The 17,743-nt window shown below is 42.2% G+C and overlaps 1 protein-coding gene across 6 annotated transcripts in view; it reads right to left on the bottom strand.

Moving 5' to 3' along the window:
• The window catches only part of LPAR1 (lysophosphatidic acid receptor 1), a 200,209-nt gene that overhangs the window by 64,503 nt on the left and 117,963 nt on the right, over nt 1-17,743 (bottom strand). For all 6 annotated transcript variants that reach the window (XM_059141420.1, XM_059141415.1, XM_059141418.1 and 3 more), the window contains one exon: nt 11,032-11,191. In XM_059141420.1, the coding sequence (XP_058997403.1) occupies nt 11,032-11,076 (45 nt within the window). In that variant the 5' untranslated portion in view covers nt 11,077-11,191. The remainder of the gene's footprint in view (nt 1-11,031; nt 11,192-17,743) is intronic.

Raw genomic sequence — 17,743 nt, 5'->3', positions numbered from 1 at the left:
TTCTTGTTTTCTCTCTGCCAATCTCTTAGATAAATAAAATAAACACATTGAAATATCAGAAGAACATAAATATCCGTCAAGTGGAGAACGGGTAAGTTATAATCTCGACAGAGAGGTATGCTATGGAGCAGTCAGAATGAACAAAGAGAGCTTTATGTATGCTGATGACTAAAGCAGTGGGTGCACCACACCATTCTTGGGAAGCATTTCTTGCAGAAATACTAAATATCGTTTGTGTTTTCCCACGTATGTATATATATCCACCAACACACGCAGGGAGATGACAAATCTCCATGTCGGACGTGAGCCAAGAGGGAGGTTCATTAAACTAGCAAAGACTACAAGGGGTTTCAACTTTATCTGTAATTATGTGTTTCATTTATTCAAGACCCAAAGATTTTGAAAGGATTACACCAAAATGTTTAAATTTTACAAGGCTGGGTAACAGATCTACCACTGTATTGTAACAGTCTCTACACTTTTCCGTAGGCTTGACATTAAAAACAACAACAACAATAAAAACCACACCGGGGTGCCTGGGTGGCTCAGTTGGTTGACTGCCTCCGGTAATAATCCTGGAGTCCCTGGATTGAGTCCCGCATCAGGCTCCCTGCTCAGTGGGGAGTCTGATTTTTCATTCTGCCCCTCCTCCACTCTCCTGCTCTTTCTCTCATTCTCTTTCAAATTAATAAATAAAATCTTTAAAAAAAAAAAAAAACCCACGCACAGTTAATGCAGTTGGAGTCACAGCAAATGGGTTGCATTGTCAATTAAAGAGGGCACGGGAGGAACGAGAAGGAAGGGTAGCAGCAAGCCCAACAGTGTGACTCAAGAATAACACCTGGATATGGGATGATACTTCCCTTTCAATTGCCCATTTCCTGGGAGACAGAAGGGGAATGGGAGGCGCCACCACAGATTCATAGCGGCTGGGAGCTTAGGTCTTAGACTCAGCGAAACCGGAGTTCAAGTGCCAATTATATACCACTCCCCTCTCAGTGCTCCGTTTCCTCAACTGAAACAAATGGAGAAAAAAACACCACCCATTTTGAAAGATGGAGTACTTATTACTCAGTCTCTGTGAGATCGCTTCTCTGGAAACTTTTGAATTCAGTAACCCAGAGAGCTTGACATTCATAAATCAATGACCACCTCCAAACACAATGTTCTTGAACTCACAGATGAAAACAGTATGTCGTTCATCCATGAAGCAAATGAAAAATTATTTTCCATTAGCCCCTCTTTTTCATAGTCTAACAGTAGAATGTTTCCTTATTATCTTGTTCCAATTTGTTTTTTTCTTTACAGCGATACGGGTGTGGACTGGTGTCTATTTCTCCTGATGCTTTATCTATCCCCATACAAATACCTCACTGCCTTATTCATTTTAACTTTATTATAAATTCTGGTATCTGGAAAAGCACTTTTTCCCATCTAGTTTTTCTTTAAGATTTTATCAGATTTTTTTTACCTTTTAAATTTTATTTTTTTAAAGATTTTGTTTATTTATTTGACAGACAGAGATCACAAGTAGGCAGAGAAGCAGGCAGAGAGAGAGAGGAAGAAGCAGGCTCCCCGCTAAGCAGAGAGCCCGATGCGTGGCTCGATCCCAGGACCCCGGGATCATGACCCGAGCTGAAGGCAGAGACTTTAAACCACTGAGCCACCCAGGCACCCCTGACCTTTTTTATTTTTATACAAGTGTTAGAACTCATGAGGTTTCCAAAAAAATTTAGTATTTTATTGTGATCACATTCAATCTACAAAATGCATTTGCAGGGAACTGACATCAAATCAATGAGTCTTATGATCTGTCACAGCACCTATACAAGTCTTCTCGAAGGTCTATGAAATTTTGATAAGTAATCTGAAAGAGCTCTTACGTCTATTTTACTATTATTCTTAGGGGCTTAATACTTTTCACGTACTTACACGTTGCTTGTCTGGATAATTTTCTCAACTAACAGTGGTTTCTTTTATTATTGAGATATAACTGATAAATAATATTAGTTTCAGGTGCTCAATTTTTAAAAATAAGATTATTTACCTATTTAAATCTTTGTATTCTATCACCTACACTTATATACTCTTTTATTCCTACAGAGCTCGTCTGCTTTCTTTTTCTGTAATACAGAAAGCAATAAAACATGCACCCAAAAGCAGCAGCATTCACTACTTTATTGGTTTTTTTAATGATTTTAAGGAAAATATGTAAAAAAGTTCTAAGAATAAGTGTATATTCCTGATACATCATCTGAAAAAGCTAAACATCACAGTGTAACTACATCCATAATCCTCACAGATTCCCCATCGTGCCTCCCTGTTTCTTCCACCTTTTCTTGCTCCACTATCAAGGAACTGAATTCCCATCTGCAAGTTCAGTGTCATCCTAGTTTTCCGAGCTCATCCTGAATGAAACAATGGCCGATGAGCAGCTGAGTCTCCACCTTGATGGGTCTCACAGAGGTAGGAAGATCTTTGCCTGACCATGACTGTGGAGTCCTGAGTCCCCACTGGTCACCCACTCCATCCAGCATGTCAGAGATAAGCCCAGAACACAAGCCATAGGGCTGGCTGGGGTTCTTCTGGGTCCTCCCCTCCACTGTTTTAACCAGATTCCTTCGGTAACCTAATCGACTACAATTAAGGTCATGCTAGACAAGAGTTTGGGAGTATGCAAAGCCCTTAGAGTTGGGGCTCAAAGCCGATTCTGGATGAACAGATCTTCTTTCCAGGCCTCAACTAAGCCTCCAAAACTTACCCATGCTGGCTGGTGGGGGTTCATCTAAGTGCAAATATTGAGACATCAGGAAGCTACCTAGTTCCACCATGTCCTATCCCTCCTTTCTCTGAGACTGGAGGTTCTTGCTTCCAAAGTGGGTCTGAATCCCTGAAAGTCACTTTACTTCCAACTTAACCTTTCAAGAACTCAATCTATTCCATGACTCTTTCACAAACTTTCTGTCTTAGATGCTAAGGTGAAGGTAACAATACACTTCTTTCCCAGCCTGTGCCTGCCTAGGATTACCGTTTATGAAGTGGGATAAGTTTAACTGAAGGGCAGTTCTTAAGGGATGCTGTGCAATTATGAAATAGCAGTATCATCACAGACAGGGGATGGAGGCTGATTCTTTCAATGACAGTCTTCTTATAGCAAGGTACGATTCTCTGAGGACAGAAATCCGGACTCTGTGATTACGCTCTCCTCCCCTGGGAAACACAGCAGGACCCAGCCCCACCTTAGTGTCTATTCCTGGAAAAGCTGCAGTGAAAGTTCAAAGAAAAATAGTTGGAGAAGCTAGGCAGGTGAAAAGGAAACTAGGCAAACAGCATCAGAATGGGCAGGAAGAGTGAGAAAAACACATCCCTTTTGAAGGCTATAGAGGTAGCTCCATTAATCATTAAAGACTAATTAGAAAGAAAATATTGGAAAGAAAAAGCAGCAAACACGAAAGGTCTTTGTACCCAGATATCTTCATTATATGAATAGAAGAGTCAAAATGTGCCCTCATATAGATGAATGGATAAAGAAGATGTGGTGTGTGTATGTAAATAAGATGTGGCGTGTGTGGAATATTACTTGGCCATAAAAAGGAATGAAATCTTGCCATGTGCAACAACGAGGACGGACTGAGAGGGTATTACGCTAAGCGAAATAATTCAGAGAAAGAAATTCTGTATGATTTCATTCATATGTGGAATTTAAGAAACAAAACAAAGGAGCAAAAGAAAAAAGAGAGAGACACACACACACCAAGAAACAGACTCTTAACAATAGAGAACAAACTGATGGTCACCAGAGGGGAGGCGGGTGGGGGATGGGGGAAATTGATGATGGGAATGAAGGAGTGTACTTGTCAAGACGAGCACTGAGTAATGGACACAACTGTTGAATCACTATACTGGACACTACAGTGTACACTATTGCACATTAGATTATACACCTGAAACTAATATAACACTATATGTTAACTATAATAGAATTAAAGTTCAAAACTTACTAAAATGGATATAATTATTAAACATTTCCTAATCACCACTGCCGAGTCCTTTCTAAGTAAAATCACGTGGCCTCGGGGCTCCTGGCTGGTTCAGTCCCTGCAACCCGCAACTCTTGGATTGTGAGTATACGCCCACGCTGGATGTGGAGTTTCCTTAAAGAAAATGAATAGGGATGCCTGGGTGGCTCAGCCGGTTAAATGTCTGCCTTCAGCACAGGTCAAGATCCTGGGGTCCTGGCATTGAGTCCTGCATTGGGGTCCCTATTCAGCAGGGAGCCTGCTTCTCCCTCTGCCTGCTGCTCCCCCTGTTTGTGCTCTCTCTCTCACCCTCTCCCTCTCTGGCAAATAAATGAATAAAATCTTAAAAAAAAAAAAAAAGAAATACATAAAATCTTTTTTTAAAAAAATCACATGATCCTGGGTACCTGGGTGGCTCAGTGGGTTAAGCCTCTGCCTTCGACTCGGGTCATGATCTCAGGGTCCTGGGATCGAGCGCATCAGGCTCTCTGCTCAGCAGGGAGCCTGCTTCTCTCTCTCTCTTTCTCTCTGCCTGTCTCTCTGCCTACTTGTGATCTCCCTCTCTCTCTCTCACTCTCTGTCAAATAAATAAATAAATTAAACCCCTTTTTAAAAACCAGACGACTTTTTGTCACGTGAGAGAATTAACTCCCTATCCCTCTTCCCCCACCTTTATTTTATGGAAGTTGGTTTGGAGGGGGAAGAAAATGTGCCCTCCTATTCTGAAATAAAATATCCTCTCAAGCTTTCTCTGAGCTTATAAACACAAAAGAGAGCAGAGATGAATTTAAATTGCAATATAAGCACAAGTTTTCACCTCTAAGAGAAATGTGGCTCAAGACAGAGTAAGTCGGAAATCTGAGTGTTTATCTACGCATGCATTTGTTCCTGGCAATAGGCTGGAGTTTTCCGAACTGTTTATCTACCTTGGCTTTCCTCTGATGGATCTCTGGCACACTACATAAGCACATCATACACACAGACCATTGTAGAGGTAACCACCTTCTCCCTGTAAAGAATTCTCAGAATAATTACAGGGAGGGGGGGGAAGGAAGAAAATAATACAGGTTCACGTACCTAAGGGGCTGATAGTGCCCTTAACAGATATTTTGCCATTTAAACAGATAAAGGACTTCACAGATATTTTGCCATTTAAACCTAGGAGCACAGTGTATATTACTTGAATTTTAGAGATTAAAAGAAATAAAACTACAAGAGATACCTATATTAAAACATGCCATAGCGGGCCGCCTGGGTGGCTCAGTGGGTTAAGCCTCTGCCTTCAGCTCAGGTCATGATCTCAGGGTCCTGGGATCGAGACCCGCATCTGGCTGTCTACTCAGCAGGGTGCCTGCTTCCTCCTCTCTCTCTGCCTGCCTCTCTGCCTACTTGTGAGCTCTGTCAAATAAATAAATAAAATCTTAAAAAAAAAAAAAAAACATGCCATAGCTATGGGATTTGACCTAAAATTCACCTGTATCTCAGCTCCGGAACTCTTTTTTCTCAATTCCATGTTAGATGAAGCCAGACCACACCATGTCTTCACTGTGTGGCACTGGAAATATATTTCAAATTCCAACTATTTACATTTTAGTCTAAAAGCCCTATCCAGCTGTCTGTGATCCCTTAGAGACTAAAAATTTAACAATTACAATCATTCTTTTACTTTGGAGCCTTCAGTGTATGTCTCATTTTTTTTTTTTAAAAGACACTTTTTTTTTAAGACTTTATTTATTTGACAGAGAGATCACAAGTAGGTAGAGAGGCAGGCAGAGAGAGAGAGGAGGAAGCAGTTTCCCGCTGAGCAGAGAGGCCGACGTGGGGCTCGATCCCAGGACCCTGAGATCATGACCTGAGCCGAAGGCAGAGGCTTTAACCCACTGAAACACCCAGGCACCCCTGTTATACTATTCTTTTTTGTTTTTGTGAACATTTGAAAACTGCCATCATAAAAGGTTCTAAAAACCTAAAAAACTTTAGTTTCAAAACTTTTCTTTCAATGGCAAAAAATGCAACCCACTTAATATGGAATTCAAGTGCTTTAATCCAAAAGTATCTAGTCTCTAACATCAGAAATAAAACCTCTAAAACATACATTTTGGAAATATGATGGATTTTGTTAGAGGAACCTATTGGGTAATGTTCAAAAACGCCTGCCTTCCAAGAGACAAGTAGAGACCTACTTGTGTTCCATGAGAACACTGGGTATCTACTAGTCCCTATTTACCCAAACTCATGTCTTTAAAGAAAGCTGCAGGAAATCACTTTGAGGGATCAAAATATCTTTGTTTCCCAGGCTTAAAACCAAGATAGCCACTTCGCAAATGACAGAATGAAGTACCTTGTAAAATGCGGTTAGAACAGAGTCCTCTCTTACTGGAATCCCAGGGAGCGGGACTGGAATACCATTGAAATTATCCACATCGATCCTGGGCTTGAGATAGGCCAAACTGTTCATGCATGTAGTGAACCACTCAGCCCTTCCAATCAAAAGGAAAATAAAACTTCTAATCCATCCTCTACCCACGGTCATTGGATGCAACTCAATTAAAGCAATGTTAACCAGAATTCTAGAAACAGAAACCGGCCATTAAGAGTGGCAAGACTTTTTTATTTCCTACCCCACCCCAAGTTCATATCTGCAGGATATGAACACATTAATTTAACCTAATGGTGAACGTGTTCCCGTCTGCCAACATTTCCCTAAAGGTTTCATTGGGCAAGGAACTCTTTATCAAGGCCTAGACTAACACAGGAGTATCTTAGCTACACATGGTTTTCCTGCTGCTACTAGCCCAGTTTCGGGGCAGTATTTATCTCGCTTCGTAAGAACAAGGTGCTTTCTCAACAGGAGAAAACAAAAATCCACCTCACAGTCTAGTCAGGGGCAAAGCAGGGAATACAAACTTGTCCCACTTCAAAGCACAAGGCCTATCTGTCACTAACTAAACAGCAACCCCAGCCCAAGTGACAAAGGAAGCTTTCTTCCCTATTATTGTTTGAAACAATCACAGGCTATTTGTTCATATTAATTAGCTTATATCTAGTATTAGGCAGCCTTGATTAGAAAAATGCTCTTTGTTACCAAATGAATAGAGGAAAACAAAACCAAAAGCTTTTTTTTTTTTTTTTTTGCCTTAGAAAAGGATTGTCAGGATTCTCACACTCGAAGGTGGGTTCATCTTTACATAGGTCCCTGAATTCAGTCTAAAAGAATGCGAGTGGATATGCCAGACGATACCAGGCTAGGCTGATGGAAGGAACTGCTCATTTCGCCTTGTCTGAGGAGATGGTGTATTTCAATTACTTTCACTTTCTCTGAACCTGGAGAAAATCTGGGAGAGTAGACATCCATACAGACTCCTGAGCGAGGGCAAGTCAGCCTGGGACTAAAATCTGACTGCACAAATTACATGTAAAGAACAGATGTACAGATCATCAGAAGGCATGTCGTTGACCAGAGGACCTGGGAACAAAGTGACCCAGGGACATGCAGCTCTCCAGGAGTGTAAGCTCCCTCTCCCTGGGACCTAAGCTGATAGTTTACTGCTGACTCCTTCCAGGTGGACTTGGGTTCCTCCAACAATCCGAGGCTGCTTGTTCCCAGCACATACTAAGAATAATGGGACCTGCTACCCTCATTGAGATCAATTAATGAACTTGTTCAATAGAACTATCAAAAGTCAGAGTCTGAAGCCAGCCCCATGACTCCAAAGCTACACACGCTTCAAGACTGATGTTTAATTCTTCTATGTAGCTTGCGAGGCACTGTAAGAATCTTCTCCGACCTTGTAACCTAACCCATCTCCCTCCTCTACAAACCAGAAGTAGGCTGATAAATACCTAACAATGGGCTCTTAAGAGTCAAGAACTGTGTTTGCCAATTTCCCTGGTTAAAGACTCCACCCGGGCTGAATGCAAGCTACAAGCATGAAGTCAGCTGGCTCGCACGGTTCCTGAAAATGTTAACAGTTGGATCTCAGGAGCTGGCAGAGCTGGCCTGAGCACATCTGTGCTTACCACCTCACAACCCAGTAGACGGCAGCTATCCTGAACGGACCCCCCAAATGCTGGGCTCTCGCTCTCCCCTTGGGACATTCGACACTCACACGTGCTCCTTCTCCTCCCTTGTCCAAGTAAGGACAGATCAGCTCCCAGCCTGGCGGTTCTCCTTCTAGAAGCCTTCCCTGATCCTGCAGATCTTTCCTGGCTGCTTTACTTTTCTCCTAACGTCCCCATACTTCTCTCCTAGCAGGTGTGACACTGGTCTCTAATATTTTGTTTCCCCATCTGCACATTTCCCACTACATTTCTAAACCCTGCAGGGCAAAAGCCTTGTTTCTTTTATTTATTCTTGGACTCCCCAGGCCTGCCCACAGCGAGTGTGCTCAACACTGTTAACTAAAGTGTACTGAGTCCTCGGTGCCAGACTTTGTTCTAAGTTTCAGACATATTATCTCATTTCATCCTTAAAACAATCCTATGAAGCTGGCTCTGTAATTTTTATGGGCATTTTGCAGGTAAGGAAACACCTCACAGGGCAGAAACCTTTCTCCCACCCCCACAGGCTCAGGCAGTAAACGCTGAGCCAGGATTTAAACCCCAGGCAGTGGACGGGAGAGCCCTTGCACATCTACCCCAGGGTTTGACTTTTTGCTGCCCCTCCCACCCCCGCCACTGGTAATTCTCAACAAGAAAACTTACTATATTTAAATTCTCCCCAATGAGTGAAATTAAATACTAAGCGACAGGATGTCATCAGGTAGGGTTAAACTTTAGGAGGGCTTTTTCTGTCTCCCAAGATCCAATTTTTGCACTCTGGGGGAAAACATCACCCCCACTGACAATGTGTGTTCTAGACTTTTCACTATGCGCTTACATTAATGTATCCTACAGTCGTCCCTCAAAACATACGATCTTGGTTTACGGTTTGAATGATATCTTCCTGAATGAGTCTGCATTTTACTTTCTTTTTCCTCCGTCAGGTATCTTAGGGAGAGAGAACTGTGTTGAGATATGTACTTACCATTTTTCTAATTGCTTCATGGTACTTAAATCATAACAGCACGCCTGAACTGTCGCTCTGCTATCGGATATTCAGAAAGTTGTGTACTTCTTGGCCTTCAACTAGTGCTTCAGTGAGTAAATACCTTAATGCACGTCTCCTTGGGCTCATCTACACGTGTTTTTCTAATGCAGTTACTGAGATAGGAAGAGGGTATATGGAAAGGGAAAGAATTTTAATAGATGCTATCAAAGTACTCTCCGGAGTGACTGCACCAATTTACCTTCCCACAGAGGATTTACAAGAGCCCTATTTTCCCCAAGTGTTTGTATTCAATACAACATCTTTCTACCTTGGGTGGTGTTAAACATTTTAATTAAATGAGTCACTAAGAAATACTTCTCCGGCTTGCCAGCTGATAGTAGCTTGTGTAAGAGCAAAGAGGCGTGCGGATAAGATGCTCCTCTGGGAGATGCTGACGGAAGCAACAACCAGACAGAGGGGCTGAAATCCTTGCCCAGAAAACCGGAGCTAGGGCCTACCTCACTTCACCAGAGGCTCAGAATGGCTGCTGCATGGGGACTGCCACAGCAGACTCTGACAGGGCAACCTCGGGGAACGGGTGCTCGGTCTCACTACACCCTTACAAGGTCTCTGCAGCACTAAAAATCCGACTGAGGGCAATGGAAACCAAACAGCCCAAGTCAATGAAATGCTGGAAAAGCAAGATCCATTTACCAGAAAGAGAAATATACACATGATGGTGGTAACAATAAACTTTCTGGAAAATATCAAATGCTTTAAAATCTTAAAAATAACAGGAGGACTTTATCCAGATGACAAATTCCAAGGTCTTTTTTTTAGAAGAGACAAAAATCACTTCTATATACATGAAGTAAAAATGCTCTCTTCCCCCACCCCACCCTCCACCTCCAGCATCTTGGCTCTTCCCTCCACATATCCCTAACTTGAAATACCTACAGAACCCAGGGGCCTGGAAAATGATACAGAACCAAAAAAAAAAAAAAAAAAAAAAAAAAAAAAAAAAAAAGGTGGAAAAACATTCTGTATCACCAAGATTTAAACTTCAAACAATATGGTTCTTTTTTCAAAGGTATACTTTTTTCTTAACCTTGGCTTACAAATGATTATCACAAATGAGATGGGGAAGGCCACACTCTAAAAGGAGGGGCGGAAGACGAAGGAAGAGCAGATGGGAAACTAACTGTTGAGCCCCTGCTACGTGCTCCGCTTATCTGCTATCGCTTAATCCAGAGAACCATCCCGCAAAGTCTGGTGGCACGAGGAGAGGTCGAAGCTGAGCGAGGTCAGCATGACCTAGGCCATCCAACCACCGGGATGTGACTTCCGGCCCAACGCTCGCAAAGGCTGTTTCCCCACTACACCACACTGCCAGTTAAAACGGAAAAGGTCCAATTACTACTCTAATAGATCAGACTGTAAAATCATCTGCAGGCCATGTTCTTGCCACGTGACTGCTGTTCACTGGACAGGAAAAATAACGCATGACTACGGTTCACAAGTTTCGGGAGGGGCCTCTTCTTTGCAAAGCTCCTAGAACAGGTCAAGGCAAAACAGTAATTAGAGGAAGCAGACAATGAGACTGCATTCAGAAAACTTCTAAGAGGAGATCTGGCCTGAGCTATTTCATTAAAACCCTAAAAAAAGCCAAGAGAGGGAAAGTGGCAGGATTTGCCCTCAACGGTCTGGACCGGGATGCCTCTAGGAACAGACAGACATTCAGAGCACTGAAAACGAAAACCCCTCCGCACGGAGGCTGGTCCTCTGTCATCACTTGCTCATTGTTCCAGCTGCTTTGAACTCAACAGCACCTCCCCCACGAAAGCACCGTTATCCAAATGCCCACTAAATGATCATGACAAGGTTTCATCCCGTCCCTAGAGTCAGACGCGCCTTCTGAAACTCAATTTAAATATCTGGTACAATTAAGATTAGTGCAGACTTATGCCAGGTTGAATCACTTACCTGGGGTTGTGAATTTAGAGGGCTGGAAGTGGACGCAGCAGCCATGGCAGCTCCGTAGTTGTGGGCAGTGACCAGCCCCCAGCACAGCCGTGCCACACACAGGAGTCAGGTCACGTTAGCTGTTGATCAGATCACGGTCATGCTAGGAGGAACTGTGTACCTGGAAAAGGGCAGGAAAATCCACAGTTAGCCTGAAAGGACTAGGGCGTGGGAGTCAAGTACCACTGGCCAGAGGAAGCAAAAGTCCCCGTGCCACATACCAACTCCAAGCTTAATGAAAGAACCCAGAAGACAGCATCGCACAACTCAGAGCCAGGACTCCCATCCCACTCAGCCAAATCATGTCAGGTTGATGTATTTTCAGAAATCGGAATCCAGCTGTCCTTGCTGGCTAGATGTTTGAGGAGGCCATTTCAAGCTGTAAAGCTGGGGACGGTGGGCCCAAGGGAGACACCACTCCATCATTCAAAAACAAAGGACCCACGATCGGTAACTGCCAGTTTAAATACAAAGGGCAAAGAGAATAATACCACCGAGTGTCTTAAAGACCATCCAGTTCCAGTATACCCATTTGGAGATGGAAAACTGAGGTGTGGAGAAGACACTACGGTCATACATTTCATTAACGACAGAAGCAGGACTGGAGCCACAATCGAACCCCAGTCTCGTATGGATTATAAGACAGTGAGTATGTTCCATGATCACATTTCCTCAGGAAACTGAGTTACCGCTAAAATTAAAGAAAGGGAAGACATTCCAAAGTGATAGGAGTCCGTTACAAGAATGAATCAAGAACTCCAACTGCTGGCTTCATTCATCTTGCCCATGAGTGGGGAAGAGTGCATTTCTACAGCCTTCTTGACAGAAGGCTTGGAGAGAGGATGCTAGATAGGCACAAAACAGTAACACACCTTCTGTTACTCAAAAAGATATTGAATTCTCTGCAGTAAAGGGTGGTCCCCAGTTCTGTCTGAAGACCGAAGTGATTGTTTCCACACTATAATTCGATCCGTGGGGTTTTCATTGTTAAGAATTTAAGAAAAGTCTTCCCTTCTAAGTTCTCATTTTTAGGTTGTTTTCGGGCCACCTAACAGTACCCTTTCTTTTATTCAAAAGATATTTATTGAACATCTACAGTGAACCAGGGGCATAACGAATCAAACTGAGCAGCCCCTGACCTCAGGGAGCTCTTGTCTGGAAATATCCTTTCTCGTTTCACCAGCATGCAAGGTGATACTCAACACATCTCAACTACTGGAAGATGATACTTTCCATTATAGCAGAAGTAAAGATTTAACTCTTGAGCTGGACATCTAATCCAAGCCTTCTGAATACCGAATTCTCTGGCACCACTCTGTACCAGCTGGATGATGCCAGGCAAATCGCAAAATCTCACAACTGTGTCCCAAGAAATAACCGAGGTTCTATGAGCCTGAAGTTCTGACTTTTATCCCATCTTTGCATATTACCCTTCATCCTAAAGTTTCAATTGCTTTAGGTTTTGTTTAGAACTATGGCTCCTTCTTTCTTTGTCTTCTCTGTTATAGGGATTACAGCTATTAACAGGTAAGGAGTAAAGCTGTCCAACTATTTTGGTATACAACACTTAACGCTAAATTCTTCAGGTGCCCTAATGTCTCCTTAATCCTCGCTTTAGGGGAGAGGAAAAAAAAAAAAAAAAAAAAAAGACCATTGTTCATCATACCGTGACTCTAAGTAAACAGCCTGGGAGAAAGGTGTATGTACAGGGGAGTGGGAGTGCCTTTGGGCTTGAACGCCAAGCCTCCACTGAGAAAATTACAGGACACCCATGGTGCGCTGTTTTGTACTGAACTTATTCCCGGCATCATTTGTGTCCATCCCTACTTTTTTAAAAAAATTTTTCCTCTTTCCTTCTCATGTGTTTATAATTCATATTGTCTTACTTTATCATATGTGGGGTGGACAGATGTATATATAACCAAACAGGCAAAGTGAGATTCTATTCTTAAAATAAGCAGGCAAGTGAGATTGTATTCTCACAGACTCACACACTGTGTGCTCGGGTCCAATATCTAAGCTAAGTCATTTAGCAATATGACGTTAAAAGATTTTTCAATATTGAGAGTACAGAGAATTGCCTGAAAGATGACTAGAGAGCAGCTAGCCTGTGGTGGGGAAAAGGATATAGAGGTGGAGGCGGCAAATATGCCTGGTGGCATCACTGCCAACCAGCAAAGGGGGGCAGGCAAGACACTGGGATTTAATGAAAGCCTAGGAGATGCTGAGCACTGAGAAACTCATTCCGCATACCGTTTGAGGCACAGGGTGTCACCTCATTTCACGGACAAGGACCCTGAGACTGTAAAAGTTTGTGTAGCATAGGTAGCCAAAGCCACACATCCCGGACACGAGGGAGAGGACACCTGTCCAGGCCCCACTCCAGGGCCATGCTCTTTCCACAGACCAGTCCCCCTCCCCAACTCATGTGAACATAAATTAAGGACAGAAAGTGCTTAGGCTTGAAGAACAAATTTCAGACGGTCCTGAAGAAAGCAGGATGTAAGCCAGAGGCCCTGCAGAGTAACCAACTTCCCCAAACTCTGAAACAGAGAACCCTGGGCTGCTGCTCTCATTTGTAGAAAACGGCAACGAGGCATTCCTAATTTTGATTTATGTCACACACCCTTCAGATACGTAAGAGAGAGCCCAGATTCTTAGTCTCCTATTTTCAAGAAACAATCAAGAAAATAAGGCAGAAAGCTAACTGCCTTCTCTAATGCATTTCAGACCTATCGAGTTGTGAGGCTTCTGTGGAACCTATTCTGACATGACAGGAGCCCTTTATGAAATGGCACACGGTCACTTAACTCCAAAAATACGAGGGCTAAGCGATACTACCACAAAGGGTATAAATCAGCTCTCTTGTGGGAGTGAAGCCCTAAAACTACATTTATAAAACCTATGTACTTCCCAGCTTATTTACCAAACTGCACAGATCATGGGGGAACTAGACAAGATAAGAGGACATCCTAAATACTAACATTCAGTCCCTACCCAAGTAAGCCACCTCCCTGTGACATGCTAGTCCCCTGCTGTCCCAGAGCCTCGCAATGCCAACCATAGCATCGCACCGAATTTCTGAAGAAATTAATCCCTCTTTGAACTCTTCCAAATATCTGGTTGCCTGTCCTGTAGTTCTTCCAATGGGCCACCAATCCAGCTCTCCACTCCCTTCACTTGAGCTGGAACACTGTGCCCCAGCTACAGAGAGCCACGGAGTGAAGGGGGTTGGCCCCACTGACCCCAGCTGCCCTTGGGTCATTATTGTTGCTCTCCCCCGCCCCTTCTCTACTTCACTTAATTCTCCATTCTAGGCATCTCTTCTGATCTCTACCATTCTTCCCCAAACCGCAAACCGCTTCTCATGCCCTTCACTTGCAGAAGATCAGCTGTCACTTACTTATTTACTGGCCCATTCATCTACTCCTCTATAGTCATTGGGTATGAATTAACTCATTATCCCTCCCTCCGATTCAAAACAGATGTACAAAATACAATTCCTAAGTAAGAAAGCTACATAGGCTCCTTCCTCCGCGCCACATTACCAGAGAAATCACCAACTGACTCTAAGAACAGGAAATATCCTGAATCAGCCCTAGAAGCCCGGCTATTGCTTGAATTTTCAGAAAAATATTCTAGGAAGAATCAACATGAGAGGCTGACAGGAGGACTAAGGAACAACATTGCCTTCATGTGAAACCACACTGAATGGACAGAAAATAAGCAAATGAGACCCCAACAGATTCATAATGATACTCCTAGTTCAGAGGGATGAGGGGTGGAGGGAATGAAGCCAGGAGGCACTGGAGCACCTTCCCAATACACTCACTCCTTAGATGGGGTTCCTGGCTTCAACTGAGCAAGTCATCTCTGGCTGTATTTACTTCTGATTTACATATGGCCATGATGACTGCCCCAGAAAACATGTGGGGAAAAACATTACCAGCTGGCCTCTGACATGGGCTTGCCAAGTGACAAAGACCTTACTAAGTGCCACCCCAAATACCTAAAAGAAAAGTCTTTGGTTCTGAGGCAAACTCCCCTTTGTTTACTTCTGCAGCTGATGCTGGCTCCTTCTCTAGGCCTCACAGGAAGATGAATTTCTAACTGGCAAATTAATGTACTATAAATCTAACCATTTTCCTTTATCTGGACTTGAGTCCAGCAGTGTCTCATTTCAGTCTCTTGAAAGAATACAGGGCAATACCGGATACTCAATATGCATAGACTTCCCTCCCTATGGATAAGCAACAGAGAAAAATCCAAATCCACCAGGCAAATGAAAAATATTATGGCTCAAGAGAAGGGAAGATTCTAGGATCAGAGCAAGTATTTACTTAAGGAATGGGGGTACTATGTTAAGAAAAAGCTTTTAAACTCTCGAAGTCAGAATGAGTCTGCATTAACCAAAAAGAAAAAAGAAAAAAATCTGAATTATGAACTTGAATGAAGGCAGTCGATAAAGCAGAAAACAAAAAAATAAAGTAAAAGACGGTTTTCCAGAAGAAGATAAATCAGAGCTTGGTGGGGGAGGGGCTTACATGGGTAAAGATTTCAAAGTTTCTATCCCCAAAACATAACAGATGAATGAAAAATACCAAAGGGGGGAAGAAAGAAGTCATCCATGCTACAACCAGGAAAGAATACATTAATGTTTAAAGCTTTAGAAAAGCGTTACATATAAATAAAGACGTTTAGATGAAGTAGGAAAAAATGCCAGACTTTAAATCTGTGTATCCTTCCACAGGGAACTCTTTTTAGTCTGGCAGAAACCAAGTAGAAAAAAATACTCTGAACCTCAAACCTGGAGGAACAAGATGTGAGATAGGAAGGTCAGAGCTAGAGGTTGTCTTTCTTGGTATGTATTCCCCCTACCAGAGCAAAACAGCATTGCGAGCCAGCCTTATAGCATCAAAGGACTAATGTTCTCTGGATTATAAGCAGATGAAAATGTAACAACAGTAACACCAGAAAGATAACATTGCACCCACTGAAACAAACACAGGATACTTAACAAATGCTAATTCAAAATGCAGTAGAAAGACTGAAATATCAGGTTTTAAGAAACTTGCCCAAAATGTAGAGCCAAAAATGCAAAGGAAAATAGAACGGCAAGAAGGAAAAAGGTAGTGGATAGTCCAGGAGATCCAAGAGCTCAAGAAGAGCAATTCCAGAATGAAAGAAACAAGGAAATGGGAGGAGGAGGGACACATAACTCAAAACATTTCCTAAAACAGAAAAGTCATAAATTTGTTGACTATTAGAATCCACTGAGTACCTACCTGCCCGATTCAACTGATTTTAAAATGTCCACATTAAGCATATGATTACAAAAATGTTTTAAATGGTAGAGATAGAAAAAAATCCCATGGCCAATCAGAAATTGGGGGTGGGTGGTGCAGATAAACAAAGAATTAGGGATCAGATAGTCTTTAGACTTCTCAACAGCAATCTGGAAGCCAGAAGACAATGAGGCAAGCCATTTACAACCTACAAATGTATTGGAGGATGTTCTTCAGCAAAACAGGGAAGGAAAATAAGAAAATAAAAGGCATGTAATACAGAAACAGGAGTTCAATACAGGAGAAAAAGCAAAGGCGTGTCTGGCATCATTGAGAAATGCGATCCCTGACTGACAGGTGATGGGACTCAAAAAGCAGCTTTGGCAAAGTAACTGTCCGTCTGGATACATCGAGAGCAGACTTCTAGAACTAACAGAATTTAGGACTGAATGAGTACACAGAACACAAACATAAAAAGAAAGATTAAAACTTTGGAGGATTTGCAGAAGAGGAGAAGGACTCCTAGAATTCTAGACAGCTCCACTATCAACATGAACAAGGTCACGATGGCATTAACACTCAGGAATGAAGGGCCCTAATCAAAATCATGACCTGTATTAGGACAAAGAGGTACAGGATGGGAATGTGTGTATGGCATACCTTCCCCGTGGGACAGCTAGAAATATTCAAAACTGATATACCAAAAAGTACAAGTAAAGATCTTAGAGATCTTAGAGATACAATGAAAATACTGAACAAAGCCACTAAAATGAATGAAAATGCTGTTTACAGTGAAGGTAAAATGGTAGCGAGAGAAGAGCTCCTTTTCTTAAGCAAGTCTCCGAACAGCTACTTGACAATTAAAGTTACAAACATGCAGCAAAAAATAAAAGCAAAAGAAAAAATAGTCTCACTGCTGACACTACAAATTTAAAACTACAGCAGGCAGAAGAATTACAACAGAAAACCAAGTGGATGCCATGGAAGAGGGGCTTGAGAAAAACCACACGTACTTATAGAATTTACTAGACCAATTAGACAGTATGGCTATGGAGCACAGAAAGAAGAGAGTCAATATAAGAATAATTGGTAGATCTGAGGACAAATGGCACTTTAGTTACTTAAAAATACAAGCACATTTTTCTTAAAAGATGTAGAAAATTTAAAGAGCTTACTACAACACAAACAACAATAGAAAAAAAAAAACAAGGTGCATTAAATCAAAATTAAGAACTTCTGTGCAAAGGACACAATCAAAAGTAAAAATACAGTCCATGGAATCAAAGAAAATATTTGCAAATCCTAAATCTAAAAAAGAGTTAATATCCAGAATATATAAAGAACTGCTACAACTCAACAATAAAATCAAACACTTAAAAAATGAACAA

The sequence above is a fragment of the Mustela lutreola genome, chromosome 12 (genome assembly GCF_030435805.1).
Source record: "Mustela lutreola isolate mMusLut2 chromosome 12, mMusLut2.pri, whole genome shotgun sequence".
NCBI lineage: Eukaryota > Metazoa > Chordata > Mammalia > Carnivora > Mustelidae > Mustela > Mustela lutreola.
This window is presented reverse-complemented; position numbering and strand designations above follow the sequence as displayed.